The following is a 14,282-nucleotide window of genomic DNA, read 5'->3' on the forward strand; positions in this document are numbered from 1 at the left end:
CAGCAGAAAGGGTCTTGAGGAGGTGAGGTGTTGGGAGGGACCCCATCCTCACAGCTCCTTCCTCATCAGCGTGGAGGCTGCAGGTTGAGGTGAGGATCCCACTGGCAGTTCCAGCCTGCTCCCCGGGTCTGGGGTGGCTCTGGAGCGGGCTGCAGGCTGCCCCGCTGCTGGGTCGCTGGGACGAGGGCTGCGCACGGTCCCCGTGGTGGGCTGTGGGATGGAGCTGGCCGTGTGGCCGTGTGCCCAGGCACGGGCTGGAGGATGTTGTGCCTGGACAACATCAAATTGTGACTTTCCCAAGCGTTTGGGGAGCGCGGGGAAGCGGAGCAGGGATCGGCTGCCTGCAGCCCAGCCGGAGCCGGGGATGCGCTGTGGGTCTGGGGGCGGGCAAGGGTGGAGATGAGGTGGGATGGGATGAAGATACGGATGGAGGACTGGTGGACACGGTGACAGGCCTTGCCCTTGGCACTCATTTGGGCTTGGGTCAGGCCCCCTGTGACCATGGCTGCTTGTCACCTCTGCTTGCTCATGGTGAATCGATGCCTCTGCCTTCCCCGGGACCCCTCTCTGCTGAGGGGCCCCTCTCTGTGGAGCAGGGGGAGGGCGAAGGGGCTCATCCCAGCCCCCTCAAAACCCCCATCCTGGCAGTGCTGTGGTTGCTGCAGCGAGTCCAGAGCCCCCGGCACGGCGACGCCTGCGGTGAGCTGGGAGGGTCGGGGGTCCGGGGGCGCCCCTGCCGCCAGCTGTTTGCTCTGGTTTAGTGCAAACCAGATTCGGAAGCCGGGAAGGAGCCTGAAAGCCAAGTCCTGCTGCTGGAGTCCCTCCTGGTCTGCAGTGCTGCTGGGCTGGCTTGGGGGGGTTTTGGGGGGGAGGAAAATGAGAGGTAGGTTTGGATTCAGGGGGGTCTGAGGTTGGGGGAATTGTCCTGGGGAGGCCCTGTGGAGCTGGTTTGTGAGACCTTTGTACGCGGTGATGTGGAGCGGGAGAGTGTGGGGAGCGGTTGGTGGTGTTCCATGGCTCTGGGCAGACAAAACACGCTGCCATCCCCGGGGAACATGCTGGGGAGAAGGTTGCAGCCTGCTCCTGAGCCCCACAGAGCTGTGCAGCTCAGCCAGGGTGGGAAACGCTCGTCCCATGTCCACCATTGTCTGCGGCTGTTGGCGTGGGGCAAATCCAGTCCCATCCAGCCCGGAGCAGCACGGCACAGGCGAGGGGGGAACCTTGCACCGCAGATGCTCAGCCAGCCAGGACCCCCCGGGAGCCCCTATTCAGTGCACCCCAGCTCCATTCTGAAGGCTCGGGGGTGGGCTGTGGGGGTGAGGTTCATGCCCCGTGCCGGCACCGCTCGGCCGCCGGGGGTGAAACCCTGCCCCCAGCCTATTTTTAGCCAGGCTGAAGCTGGGGCCGGTCCCTAACGGTCCGCGCCGGGACGAGCGGTTGGGAAATGCGGCCGGCGGTGGGGGCTGGCCCCTCTGCAGCGCTGCCTGTGTCAAAGTTTCCACTGGGAGCCTCCATTTTTCAGGAATTCTCTGCTCAGCCCCACGGCCGTTGTCTGAAGCTGGCTGCTGGCAGCGGCCCCGCGCCTTGCAGCGTCCCCCGGCCTTGAGCAACTCCAAGCTTCAGCTGCTTGCCATCTTTTTTGTTTTGCTTTGGGTGTTTGGGGCTTTTTTTGCAGCACACCCGTTGCAAAACAAATGCAGAGCCTGGGGTGATGGTGGGAGAGGGAATATGAGCTGGGGTTCTGCTTGCTGAAGGCTGTTTAGGAGGGTGAACAAGGAGAGGCTCAACGAGGTCGAGCGTTGAGTGCTGCACTTAAGCACAACGACCCCATGCAGGGTTAAGGGCTCAGAGGTGAAGGGCTGGGGAGCTGCTGGGTGCAGAAGGGCCTGGGGGTGTTGACTGATGGCTAGCTGAAGATGAGGCAGTAGTGTGCTCAGGTGGCTGAGAAGGACATAGAATCAGAGAATCAACAAGGTTGGAAAGGACCTCAAAGATCATCAGGGCCAAACTATCACCCAACACCTCACAACTAACCAAACCATGGCTCCAAGTGCCACATCCAATCCCCTCTTGAACACCTCCAGGGATGGTGGCTCTACCACTTCCCTGGCAATGGCATCCTGGCTTGCAGCAGGAATAGAGTGGCCAGCAGGACCAGGGCAAGGATTGTCCCACTGTACCAGGCACTGGTGAGGCCACACCTCAAATACTGGGTTCAGTTTTGGGCCCTTCATTCCAAGAAGGACATTCAGGGGCTGGAGTAGGTCCAGAAAAGGGCAATGAAGCTGGGGAAAGGCCTTGAACCCAAGTCTGATGAGGAGCAGCTGAGGGAACTGAGGTGGTTTAGTCTGGAGAAAAGGAGGCTGAAGGGAGACCTCCTTGCTCTCTCCAGCTCCCTGAAAGGAGGCTGCAGCCAGATGGAGGTTGATTTCTTCTCACATGCAACAAGCGACAGGACAAGGGGAAATGGCCCCAAGCTGTGCCAGGGGAGGTTCAGGTTGGATACCAGGAACAATTTCTCCACAGCAAGGGTTCTGAGGCATTGGACCAGGCTGCCCAAGGAGGTGGTGGAGTTACCAACACTGAGGATATTTAACAGACACTTGGCTGTGGTGCTGAGGGACATGGTTCAGTGGTAGTAGCTTAGCAGTTGTGGTGGGATGGGGAGCAGTTGGACCTGACTGTCTCAAAGGTCTCTTCCAACCTTGACAGATCCGTGAGAGCCTGAGCTTGGTGGTGTGATGGTTCAGCTGTCTTGGTTATGTCCTGTCCCAGCTTCCTGTGATGGAAACTCCTAGCTAAACCCAGGAGGGAGGTTCAGTGCTTGCACTTGCCCCTTTGTATGGAGACACCCTTTCGTGGGGAGTCACATGGCACTTTGGGCATGGTGGTGTCGGGTTGATGGTTGGGCTTGACCTTAGAGGCCATAGAATCATTTTGGTTGGAAAAGACCTTGAAGGTCATCAAGTCCCACTGGTGACCTGACACCATCATGGCCATTAAACCATGATCTCTTCCAGCCTTAATGATCTTATGACCTGTGGGCACACTGTGGGGTTTGGCTTGGGGTAGGGTGTGGGGGGTCTCGCTCCATCAGGAAGGGACAGGCTCTGCTCACTTGTGCCCTGGGATAGGACAAAGGGCAATGGATGTAAACCACAGCACAGAAAGTTCCATCTCAACATGAAGAAGAAATTCTGTACCTTATGGGTCACAGGGCACTGGAGCAGGCTGCCCAGAGAGGTTGTGGAGTCTCCTTCTCTGGAGACTTTCCAGACCCATCTGGATGCATTTCTGTGTGATCTGTGCTAGATTCTATGGAGCTGCTCTGGCAGTGGGGTTGGACTTGAAGGTCTCCAGGGGTCCCTTCCAACCCCTAACATCCTGTGGGCCTGTGGTCTGGGTGTTAATATTTTGCCCTCCCCACTACCTGACTCAATGGTCACAGTGAAGAGGAGGCTCAGGGGAGACCTTCTTGCTCTCTACAACTCCCTGAAGGGAGGTTGTAGCCAGATGGGGGTTGGTCTCTTCTGCCAGGCAAGCAGCACCAGAACAAGAGGACACAGTCTCAAGCTGTGCCAGGGGAAATTTAGGGTTGATCCTGGAGAGATTGTCCACTGAGGTGGGCTGCCCAGGGAGGTGGTGGGGCCAGCATCTCTGGAGGTGTCTAAGGAAAGCCTGGATGAGGCACTTAGTGCCCCAGCCTGGTTGATTAGTTAGGGTTGGGTGATCAATTGGACTTGGTGATCTTGGAGGTCTCTTGACCTCTTGGAGGTCTCAATCAACCTGGCTGATTGATCCAGGGATTCTGTGGCGGTTCTGTGGTGGTGTTGGGTGAGTGGTTGGACTCGGTGCCCCCGGAGCTCTTTCCCAACCAGAGCGATTCTATCCCGCAGGTCGCCACCCGCGAGCCCTCGGGGGGACGATGGCAGCGCTGGGCAGCCGGCCGCTGGTGCTGGCGTTGGTGGTGCTGGCCGCAGCAGAGGCGGCAGCGCCCCGGCGGGCGGCGGTGCTGCCCGAGGCGGTGGGCAGCGGGGACGGCGAGGAGGTGCCGGCCACGCCGCCCGGCCGCCGCCTGACGCCGGGCAGCAGCCCCACCGTGGGGACCGCCGCGGGCACGGCCGTCACCAACAGCTCGGCGCCGGGCGGCCTGCTGGAGGGGCTGGCGGACTTCTTTAAGGAGTACATGCTGCTGGTGGTGGTGGTGGGCTCGCTGGCCTTCGTCCTCCTCTTCATCATCTGCGCCGCCGTCATCGTGCGGCAGAAGCACAAAGCCTCCGCCTACTACCCGTCCTCCTTCCCCAAGAAGAAGTACGTGGACCAGCGGGACAAGGTGGGGGGGCCGCGGGATTTCAGCGAGGTGCCCGAGAAAGCCCCCGACCCCGGCGCCGAGGAGCCCCTCGACAGCAACCAGCAGCTGCAGGCAGACATCCTCGCCGCTGCCCAGAACCTCAAATCCCCCAAGGCATCGCTGCCCAACGGGCCCCAGGGGGAGCAGAAAGCCCCCCGAGACGAGGAGGAGGAGGAGGAAGAGGAAGGAAGCAAAAAGCAGGGTGATGAGCAACCGGCTGCTGAGCCCCCACCCCAAAATCCAGGCGCTGAGGAAGCAGCGGCTGCAACAGGAGCAGGGGGGAAAGGGGATGCTGCTGCGCCCCAGGACGGCCCTGTGGCTCCCCCTGGCATCTAGGGCAGGGACTTGGTCCTGGGTGAACCTGAGGAGCTGCCGGCTCAGGGGACGCCCTGGACACACGATGGACACGGTGGTTTGTACGTGGTGGCTCAAAGAGGCCCCGATGAAACCCAACCCCCCCCCCCCCCATTCCCTGCTCCCTCCCCCATCAGCCCTTCCACTGGTGGGATGCTGTGGCCAAGCCATCAGCTTGTTTTGGCAGATATGGTGGGGGGCTGGCAGCGTTTCTCCACGCTGCTGGAGTGTGTCAGCCCCCAGGAGGCTTGTCCCACCCCCGGGCACTGTGTGGGTGCAGTCCCCAGTCCCAGCTCTGCCCCCTTCCCCCAGCTCTGTGCTGGGCAGCTCTTGCCCTGCACCAAGCTCTTCCAGCTTTAGTTTGCTCGTTACTGCTGTCCTGAGCTGTGCTGGGAGCCTGCCAGGAGGAGCTGCAGCCTCTGGGCAGTGTTGGAGCACGGCAGCTGCTCCCTGCTCTGGAGAGTGGAGCAGGGGCTCACCACGACCTTGGCCACCGTGGGCTGGCTTCGTTGTGGCCACCGAAGCAGTGAGGACAGGGTGACCTTGCCCGGCTGAGAGAAGGGAAGAGGCTTTAGCAGCCAGGACCCATCCTTGCCCTTCCCTGCCCCAAACCCATGGCCCAGCTGGACTCTTCCCTTTCCTCAACCCCTCCAGCTTATAATAAAGAGCTTTCCTCCGCAGCTGTCCTCTCCTGTGTGTTCCTGCAGCCGGTGAGGTGGCCAGAACAGAGCCCCAGGCTCTCCTCTTTGCTCCTCCAGGGCCCTCCCAGCCCCACGCCGCTGGTTTCAGCTCCAGCCCACCAGGGGTCCACAGCCGCCCCCCTAGCACGGCCTGGCCATACTTTGGGGTGAGGGTTATTTGTGTGGGTGCCACCCCAGGAGCTGGGGACAGGTTTATCAGCCACAAAATCTGTCTGGGGACACGCTGCTTCTGGGAAACTTTTATCTCTCAGCCCACAGCTGACGTGGTGGTGGCTGGGGGGGGTGGGGATGCAGGGTGCTGATGCAGCTGCACCATGCAGGGCAGGAAAAGCTGGGAGGGGGTGTGTGGTGGTAACAGAGGCTTGTCTGCCTCAAAGGCAATGCATCCCCATGTCCCTGCATCCCTACAGCCTACTTCCCCTAGCCCTGTATGTAACCCTCATATCCTTGCATCCCCCTAGCCCTGTATGTAACCCTCATATCCTTGCATCCCCCTAGCCCTGTAACCCTCATATCCTTGCATCCCCCTAGCCCTGTAACCCTCATATCCTTGCATCCCCTTATCCTTACATCTCCCTATCCCTGTAACCCCATATCCTTGCATCCCCCCATCCCTGTATCCCTACAGCCCTGTAACCCCCCTACCCCTGCATCCCCTTATCTTTGCATCCCCCTACCCCTGCATCCCCAGTCCTGTAACTGTGCCCATCCTTGCACATCCCCCAGCCCTGCATCCCACTATCCCTGTAACCCCATGCCCTGCATCCCCCCACCCTTGTAATTTTTCCTTACCCCTGCCTCTCCCCATCCCTGCAACCCCCCTTACCCCTGCCTCTCCCCATCCCTGCAGTCCCCCCTTACCCCTGCCTCTCCCCATCCCTGCAGTCCCCCCTTACCCCTGCCTCTCCCCATCCCTGCAGTCCCCCCTTACCCCTGCCTCTCCCCATCCCTGCAGTCCCCCCTTACCCCTCCCTCCCCCCCATCCCTGGAGCCCCCCCCTTATCCTTGCCTCCCCCCATCCCTGCAACCCTCCTTACCCCTGCCTCCCCCTATTCCTGGAACCCCCTATCCTTGTATTTTCTTACCCCTGCCTGCCCCCATGCCTGGAGCCCCCCATCCTTATCCCACCCTGAGGCAGGTCTCCCCCTCCTGTCGCCGCTTCGGAAGCCTCTGGGGTGGCCTTCCTCTCCCTCCTGCGCTCTGCTGAGCACAAGGAACCAACTCTGCTGCTGTTTGGCTAATTTTGGACCTTCCCCTGCTGGATTCCTTTTTATTTCTTTTCTTTTCTCTTTTTTGAGCTGGGAACCCACAGGGCTGTTCCCAAGGAACCAGGCCCATTCCTCACCGCAGGGAGATGGGCCTGGGGTGGGGCCCAGCAGTGCCAAGCTGAGGCCCCGCAGGGCAGTCCCTGGGAGTGACAAAACCACAGCAAGGAACAGCACCAGGGCCTGCTTGGCACTTAAAAAAACCCCAAACCCCACACCAAACTACTCCCCCCCCCCCCAAAAAAAAAACTGTTGGGGAGAGATGATTTTGCAGAGCAGCTGCTTCTTAAATGTGGTTTTTAATGTTTGAAATGGGGGGGGGGGGGGGGGAAGAGCCAAGGAAGGGGGCTGGGGTTTGCTTTTGGGGGGGGTGGGATTGTGTGTGGTTTCAAATCTTCAGTGTTTCCAAATGTGTTTTCTGGTTGGTTTGGAGTCTATGGAACCAACCCCCCCTCCCCCAGGCAAAAAAGCAACCACCAGAAGGCACAGGAGAGAGTGGTGGCCTACAGGAGGGAGTGGTGGCCTGCAGCACAGAGGGTAAGTTGTGCCAGAGCACCACAAGGCATTTCGTTTTCAGCTGTTGCTCCCCTCCAAGTAGTCATCTTTTAAAGGCTGGGGAGCAGCTCACAGCTGCTGTGTTGAATGCTCAAGTGGGTGACCACCACACCAGGCATGCTCTCTCCACACCCTGCCCCTCCAGTAGAGCTCAGCAGATGGTGTAGAGGCAGCCCCAGAGGGCACAGATCTGTCTCTGCTCCCTGGGGGGGGCTTCCTTGCAGCCCAGTGTCACCATGGGTTGGAACTAAAAGAGGGAGATTCAGACTGGAGAGAAGGAAGAAATGTTTGAGGGTGCTGAGACCCTGGCCCAGGTTGCCCAGAGAGGTGGGAGATGTCCCATCCCTGGGAGCATTCCAGGTCAGGTTGTGAGCAACCTGCTCTAGTTGCAGGTGTCCCTGCTGAGTGCAGGGGGTTGCACTGGGTGAGCTTTGAAGGTCCCTTCCAACCCAGGTTGGGGTCAGGCTCTTCTCCCATGGAGCAGCAGGGCAAGAGAAAACAGTCTCAAGTTGCCCTAGGGGAGGTTTAGGTTGGCCATGAGGAACAATTGCTTCCCCTTGAGGGTTGTGAAGGCCTGGCCCAGGCTGCCCAGGGCAGTGGTGGAGCCCCCATCCCTGGAGGGCTTTCAAAGCTGTGGAGGTGTGGCGCCGAGGGCCGTGATTTGGTGGTGACTTGGCAGTGCTGGGCTAAGGGTTGGATGACCTTCAAGGTCCTTTGCAACCTCAACAACTCTAGGAGGTGCTCCTGTGCCAGCAGTGTAGTGCCAGTGCCCTCTGGTGCCTGCTGCAGCCTGCCAGCAGCCGGGGGAGGAGGGAGCCAGGCGCGGATTGCGAAACGCAAGCCGGACGCAGCTGCTGCCTGCAGGCGGCCTGCAGCCACGCAGAGGCTGAGCTGCACTTCTCACACCAACATGGAGACCAAGGCAAGGTTTCCCCAACTTAATTCTGTAAAATATTAGGCAAAACTATACATCTTTCCCCAGTGCACCCCCCAAAACCAAAGACAACAAACAAAGTGCAGCCCTTCCAGTACCGGAACAGCAGGATTGTTCTCTCCTGAGAGAAGCCACTGCAGCTGAGGAGGCTTCTTCACCCTTCAGGTGGCCAGAGGACACAGGTTGTGGCCAGAGGACACAGGTTGTGGCCAGGGCCAGGCCCCCAGAGGTGCAAGCAGCAGGAGAGTGGCTGTAGAGAGGTGAGCAGTGACACCTTGTGCGTAAGTTGTGCGTATCTTACAGCTTCCTGCAGTAGTGCAGAGGGTCCTACCAACAGCTAGAGAGATTGCACCGCAGAGTGGAATGAGGATGAGCTTGGCAGGCAGCTTCAGGCCTTGTTGGCTTCCTTCTCTGCCTCCCCTTTGTTTGGCTCCTGCTTCAGCTTGTAGTCAGCCAAGGCAGCCTTGATGGCGTCTTCGGCCAGCACTGCGAACCGGGAGCAAGGAGGAGGAGAAGGCACTCAGAGAAACCAGGGCTGGCAACATCTCTAAGGTCAAGCCCAACCTCCCACCCAGCATTTCCACGACCACTAGAGGCCATGGGACTGACACTTCTGTCTGATGAGGAAAGGCTGAGAGACCTGGGGCTGTTCAGCCTGGAGAAGAGCAGCCTGAGCAGGGAACTTATGAATGTTTACCAGTATCTGAAGGGGAGGAGGCAAGGAGGAGCCAGGCTCTTCCCAGTGGTGTCCTGTGACAGGGCAAGGGGCAATGGATACCAACTGGAACCCAGGAAGCTCCACCTCAACATGAGGGAAAACTTCTTTCCTGTAAGGGTGACTGAGCACTGAGACAGGCTGCCCAGAGAGGCTGTGGAGTCTCCTGCTCTGGAGGCTTTCAGCACCCATCTGGATGTGCTCCCGGTGTGAGCTGCTCCGGTGGTCCTGCTTTGGCAGGGGTTAGACCCAGTGATCTCCAGAGGTCCCTCCCAGCCCCCACCACTGCATGAGTCTATGGTCCCAAGTGCCACAACCACTTGAACACCTCCAGGGATGGGGACTGCACCACCTCCCTGGGCAGCCTGTTCCAATCCCTGACCACCCTTGCAGCAAAGATGTTTTTCCTCGTGCCCAAGCTAAACCTCCCCTGGTACAACTGCAGGCTGTTTCCTCTTGTCCTGTTAGTCACCTGGGAGAAGCAGCCACCACCAGCCTCACTCCAACCTCCTTACAGGGAGCTGTAGAGAGCAATGAGGTCTCCTCTCATACTCCTCCTTCAGGCCAAGCAATCCCAGCTCCCTCAGCCTCCCCTCCCAAGACCTGCCCTCCAGAGCCTTCACCAGCTTTGTTGCCCTGATTTAGCACCAAAGATGGGGTGAAAACCAGAGCAGCCAGCAGCAAGCACCACTGCAGCTGGCACCTTATTCTGACCTTTTAAACACCTGCCATACCAAGCCCAAAAGACCCAAGAGATCTTAGAACAGCCCTGAAACCTGAACACAAGCAACTTCCTCCTGGGAGCCAACCTTATCCTGGTTCCTTGTGCAGAAGCTTCACTTGGAAAACAAGAGTCAGAGGTGGCTGTGGCGCTCCCTGGAGCCTCCCACCCAACCCCCAGCTGCTGTTTGGGCTGTGCTGGGTGCTTTACTTACTGGAGCAGTGCAGTTTGACTGGGGGAAGGCAGAGCTCTTTGGCTATATCTGTGTTCTTGATCTTCAGCGCTTCATCAACCTGAAAGGCAGACACCCTGCGGTCACTGCTCAGGTGAGGTGCAACGTGAGCCACAGAGGCACCTGGCAGAGAGAGTTTTAAGGCCCCAGAAGCCACATGGAAGAACATCTCCACTGCCAGAGGCAGCAAAGGATGCTGGAATGAAGGAATGTCTCAAGCTGAGCAGCAGTGAGAATGAAGCAAAGCTCAAGTAGTTGTAGAGAGCAAGAAGGTCTCCCCTGAGCCTCCTCTTCTCCTGGCTAAGCAACCCCAGCTCCCTCAGCCTCTCCTCACAGGGCTGTGCTCAAGGCCTCTCCCCGGCCTCATTGCCCTTCTCTGGACACCTTCAAGAGTCTCAATGTCCTTCTTAAACTGAGGGGCTCAGAACAGGACACAGGACTCAAGGTGTGGCCTAACCAGTGCTGAGCACAGGGCACAATGACTTCCCTGCTCCTGCTGGCCACGCTGTTCCTAATGCAGGCCAGGATGCCATTGGCCTTCTTTGCCGCCTGGGCACACTGCTGGCTCATGTTCAGGCAGCTGTCAATCAGCACCCCCAGATCCCTCTCTGTTTGGCAGCTCTCAGCCACTCTGACTCCAGCCTGTAGCTCTGCCTGGGGTTGCTGTGGCCAAAGTGCAGCCCCTGGCACTTGGACTTGTTGAATGCCATCCTGTTGGACTCTGCCCATCTGTCCAGCCTGTCCAGGTCCCTCTGCAGAGCCTTTCTGCCCAACATCTGCTCCCAACTGGGTGTCATCTGCAAATCTGCTGATGACTGACTCAATGCCCTCATCCAGATCATCAATGAAGATGTTGAAGAGGAAAGTGCTCTACCATTAGCCCTTCTGCCAGAAGCTGCAGTCGCCACCTGCTGTGCTGGGAAGTGCTTTGTGTCTTGTGCAGCCAGCAGGAACGGTAGGGGGGCTCTTGGAAAAGGCAACTCCTGCCCTACAATTCAGGGCCGGACCTGTTCCTGCTGCACAAAGGCAGTGCTGGAATCCCTGGGGCAGGCTTCCTGCCTGCTCCCAGCAGAGGACACCGGGGGGTTTGAGGCTTTGCCGGGCCCTTACCGTTTTGCCTTTGACCCACTCGGTGGCCAGCGAGCTCGACGCTATCGCCGACCCGCAGCCGAAGGTTTTGAACCGGGCGTCCACGATCTTCCCGTGCTCGTCCACCTCCACCTGCAACAGCGTCGGGGGCAGCTCAGGGGCCGGCCTGGCTCCAGCAGCCACCCCGCAGCCGCCCTCTGGGGCCCGGCAGAGCGTGACGCAGCCTGCCCGGGGCCCAGGGGACGCTTCGGGGCTGGGGTGTGAGGAGGGAAGGCTCCCACCGCAGCCCCGAGGGGAAGGGTTTGGGCCTTGAGGTGGCCTCGGGGGACACCCTCTGTCCTGCCGGCACTGTCCCCACCCCTGTCCTGCCCCGCCCCCCCCTCCTGCCGGCACTGTCCCCCCCCCCCCTCCTGCCGGCACTGTCCCCTCCTCTCCTGCCGGCACTGTCCCCTCCTCCCCTGCCGGCACTGTCCCCTCCTCTCCTGCCGGCACTGTCCCCCCCCCCCTCCTGCCGGCACTGTCCCCCCCTCCTGCCGGCACTGTCCCCCCTCCCCTCCTGCCGGCACTGTCCCCCCCCCTCCTCTCCTGCCGGCACTGTCCCCCCTGTCCTGCCGGCACTGTCCCCTCCTCTCCTGCCGGCACTGTCCCCCCTCCCCTCCTGCCGGCACTGTCCCCCCCCCCCTCCTGCCGGCACTGTCCCCCCCCCCCTCCTGCCGGCACTGTCCCCCCCCCCCTCCTGCCGGCACTGTCCCCCCTCCTGCCGGCACTGTCCCCCCTCCCCTCCTGCCGGCACTGTCCCCCCCCCTCCTCTCCTGCCGGCACTGTCCCCCCTGTCCTGCCGGCACTGCCCCCCCCCCTGTCCTGCCGGCACTGTCCCCCCCCCTGTCCTGCCGTCACGCCCCCCCCCCCCGGTCACCTGCAGCTTCATGACGTCTCCGCAGGCCGGGGCGCCCACCAGGCCGGTGCCCACGTTCTTGGCGTTGCGGTCGAGGGAGCCAACGTTGCGAGGGTTCTCGTAGTGATCCACCACCTGCGAGGGCACCGCCACACCCTCAGGCACCGCCGAAGGGCGCCCAGGCCGAGCCCCCCGCAGCTGCAGCAGGCTGCTCAGCGCCCCCACACAGCCTGACCTGCAACGGGGCAGCTCCCACCTCCCTGCGCAACCCGGGCCGGGCTCTCACCACCCTCACGGGGAACAATTTCTCCCTTCCCTCCAGTCTTAACCTCCTCCTTTCAGTTTCAAACCATCGCCCCTTGTCCTGTCACACCAGGCCCTGCTCAAAGGTCTGTCCCCAGATTTCTGCTCAGCCCCTTCAAGCACTTGAAGGTCCCCAGAAGGTCTCCCTGGAGACCCTTCTCCAGGCTGAACAACCCCAACCCGCTCAGCCTGGCCCTACAGCATGGTTGTGGTCTCCCCTGGCCCCGCTCCAGGTCTGTGTCTCTGCCCCGCTGGGGATCAGCCCACAACAGAGCTGGCTCTGCGCTGGGAGCGCATCGTGCCGGCTCATGTCCAGCTTCTCACACCCCAAGTCCTTCTCCCCGGGGCTGCTCTCCAGCCTCTCATCCCCAGCCTGGATCGATACCGCGTGCTGCCCTGACCCAGGCGCGGGACCTTGCACTTGGCCCTGTCCAACCTCACGAGGTTCACACGGAGATCCGCTTCTCCAGATCCCCGTGGCCCACCACCACCACGTATCTATGCCTTGTCCTCCCTCCCTGTCCTCGCAGCCCCTCACCTTCTTGTGGTAGCCCAGCCTGGTCACCGCCTCCCCGCGCCCGGGCCGCAACAACGCCGCCCCCGCCACCCTCAGCGCCGCCATCTTGAGCCTGTGCGGGGGCGGCCGGCCCCGCCGCGCCCTTTTATAGACTCGGGCCGGGCGGCCACGCCCCCGACCACGCCCCCTCGGCGCCTCAGGCCCCGGCGCCCACGTTTTACCCCCGGGGAAGAGGCTCTGCGCAGAAGGGGCCGAGCGCTGAAGTCACCTGCGGAATCCCCATTGCGTTAGCGCTACAGGGATCGATAAGCGCTGCTTCCAGTCACGATGCAGCTGATATGACGAGGACCGGAGGATGTGCAAGTGGCGGCTGCCACACTCAACATGGCGGGCGAGACGCGCCGCGCATGCCCCGGACCTTCTCAGAGGACCTCTCACGGCGAGGCCCCGAGGCTTCGGCAGTGCCTGTACCTCAGCCAAGAAGACAAGGGGTGCGGCCTTGGCAGCGCTCACCGCAGCGCGGTCTCGGCGAGAAGCCGAACGCTGCATGCTGAGGGAGGCCGCTCGCCACTGTCCTCGCAGCGCTCGCCCGGCGGCAGCGTGCAGCGGCGGGACAGGCGCCATTGAGACAGCTCCGTCGGCTGGCGAAGCGCGGCTGGCTGCGGAGGGAGCGCCATAAGATGGCGGCGGCGGGAGCTGAGGCGGCTGCGGTGGCGGCAGAGGAGGAGAAACGGCTGCCGGAGGGCGACCCCGAGTCGGGAGGAGACTCGGAAGACGAGGGCGATTCAGACTCGTCTGGTGATGGCGAAGACGAGGAGAAAGAGAATGAGGCTGAGATCCAGCGGCTGGAGGAGCAGGTGGGGCCCGGCGGCGGCGTGGGGAGGGGGCGGTGGGGCAGCATCACCGCTTCGGCTCCCACTAGGCTCCTAGGCCACGGAAAGCGGTGCTGGAGGCCGGGCTAGGCAGGGCGCTGCGCTGGGGGCCCGTCCGCGCTGCTGTGAGAGACGCGGCGGCCCCGGGCATCCCGCGGGAGCGGCTCGGGGCGCAGCCCCGGCAGCAGCCCCGGTGAGGCTCGTCCGGGGGAACCGGGGGCTCTTTCCCGGGAGACCTCCAAGGGAGGCGCGACCCCCGCCTCCCTGCGGGCTTGTTCATTGTGACTTCCCCTTGGAGTGAGCGCGGCAGGGATGGGAAAACGCCCAGGGCTGCTGCTGTGGGTTAGTGCTGGGCTCTGCTGAGACCTTTGGAGCGTTTAGACTCTGCAGGGGAAACTAAACGTGGTGGAGTTGTTTTCTGAGAGGGAAGTTAAGGGAGAAGAGCCCTAGTGGGCGCTTTTACAAACCCACAGACTAGTAGGGGTGGGAAGGGACATCTGGAGATCTTCTTGTCCAACCCTTAGAGCCTTTGAAGAAATTCAAGGTGCATTTGGCCCCGTTGAAAAGCGAATTTCTGCAGTTTGTTACCCCTAGGTCTGCTCTGTAGCTGGCTACCTGCTGTGCTGCCAGTGCTGGCCTCTGCACTGCTCACTAGAGCCCCAAGCTAAACTCTGAATGTTAACTTTCCAGCTCTTTTAAACTTGAAAGTGTGTCTTTTAAATGTCTGCTCGTGGCCTGAAAGCCTCTTGCAAGCAGTAGTGAAGCTTGGTGCAACTCT

At 61.2% G+C, this 14,282-nt stretch overlaps 3 protein-coding genes across 5 annotated transcripts in view; 2 read left to right on the forward strand and 1 right to left on the reverse strand.

Annotated features, from left to right (window-relative positions):
- Positions 1-5,385, forward strand: TMEM119 (transmembrane protein 119). Its single transcript, XM_068163347.1, has 2 exons — positions 1-89; positions 3,897-5,385. The coding sequence occupies exon 2, from the start codon at positions 3,926-3,928 to the stop codon at positions 4,685-4,687; it is 762 nt and encodes a 253-aa protein (XP_068019448.1). The 5' UTR covers positions 1-89; positions 3,897-3,925; the 3' UTR covers positions 4,688-5,385.
- Positions 5,386-8,149: 2,764 nt separating this feature from the next.
- Positions 8,150-12,975, reverse strand: ISCU (iron-sulfur cluster assembly enzyme). Of its 2 annotated transcripts, none has more exons than XM_068163351.1 (5): positions 12,901-12,975; positions 11,834-11,947; positions 10,939-11,049; positions 9,811-9,889; positions 8,150-8,646 (listed from the first exon to the last, which is right to left on the reverse strand). In XM_068163351.1, the coding sequence occupies exons 1-5, from the start codon at positions 12,913-12,915 to the stop codon at positions 8,549-8,551; spliced, it is 417 nt and encodes a 138-aa protein (XP_068019452.1). In that variant the 5' UTR covers positions 12,916-12,975; the 3' UTR covers positions 8,150-8,548. The 2 variants fall into 2 exon arrangements, with proteins under 2 accessions (XP_068019452.1, XP_068019451.1); XM_068163350.1 differs by lacking the exon at positions 12,901-12,975 and adding an exon at positions 12,654-12,738.
- A 155-nt stretch (positions 12,976-13,130) lies between these two features.
- Positions 13,131-14,282, forward strand: part of SART3 (spliceosome associated factor 3, U4/U6 recycling protein) — a 28,979-nt gene continuing 27,827 nt past the window's right edge. Inside the window, exon 1 of one of the 2 annotated variants that reach the window (XM_068163348.1) lies at positions 13,131-13,489. In XM_068163348.1, coding sequence (XP_068019449.1) covers positions 13,313-13,489 — 177 coding nt within the window. In that variant the 5' untranslated portion in view covers positions 13,131-13,312. The remainder of the gene's footprint in view (positions 13,490-14,282) is intronic. The other variant, XM_068163349.1, reaches the window with a different exon arrangement.

The sequence above is a fragment of the Melanerpes formicivorus genome, unplaced genomic scaffold, assembly GCF_026170545.1.
Source record: "Melanerpes formicivorus ecotype bairdi unplaced genomic scaffold, bMelFor1.0.p_v2 SCAF_72, whole genome shotgun sequence".
Taxonomy (NCBI): domain Eukaryota; kingdom Metazoa; phylum Chordata; class Aves; order Piciformes; family Picidae; genus Melanerpes; species Melanerpes formicivorus.

Coding starts and splice junctions, on each gene's coding strand:
- TMEM119 (XM_068163347.1), top strand. CDS start 3,926: ATGGCAGCGCTGGGCAGCCGGCCGCTGGTGCTGGCGTTGGTGGTGCTG.
- ISCU (XM_068163350.1), bottom strand. CDS start 12,737: ATGGCGGCGCTGAGGGTGGCGGGGGCGGCGTTGTTGCGGCCCGGGCGC. Junction 9,890..10,938: donor AGTGGGTCAAAGGCAAAACG/GTAAGGGCCCGG, acceptor TCTGCCTTTCAG/GTTGATGAAGCGCTGAAGAT. Junction 8,647..9,810: donor AGTCAAACTGCACTGCTCCA/GTAAGTAAAGCA, acceptor CCCGGTTCGCAG/TGCTGGCCGAAGACGCCATC.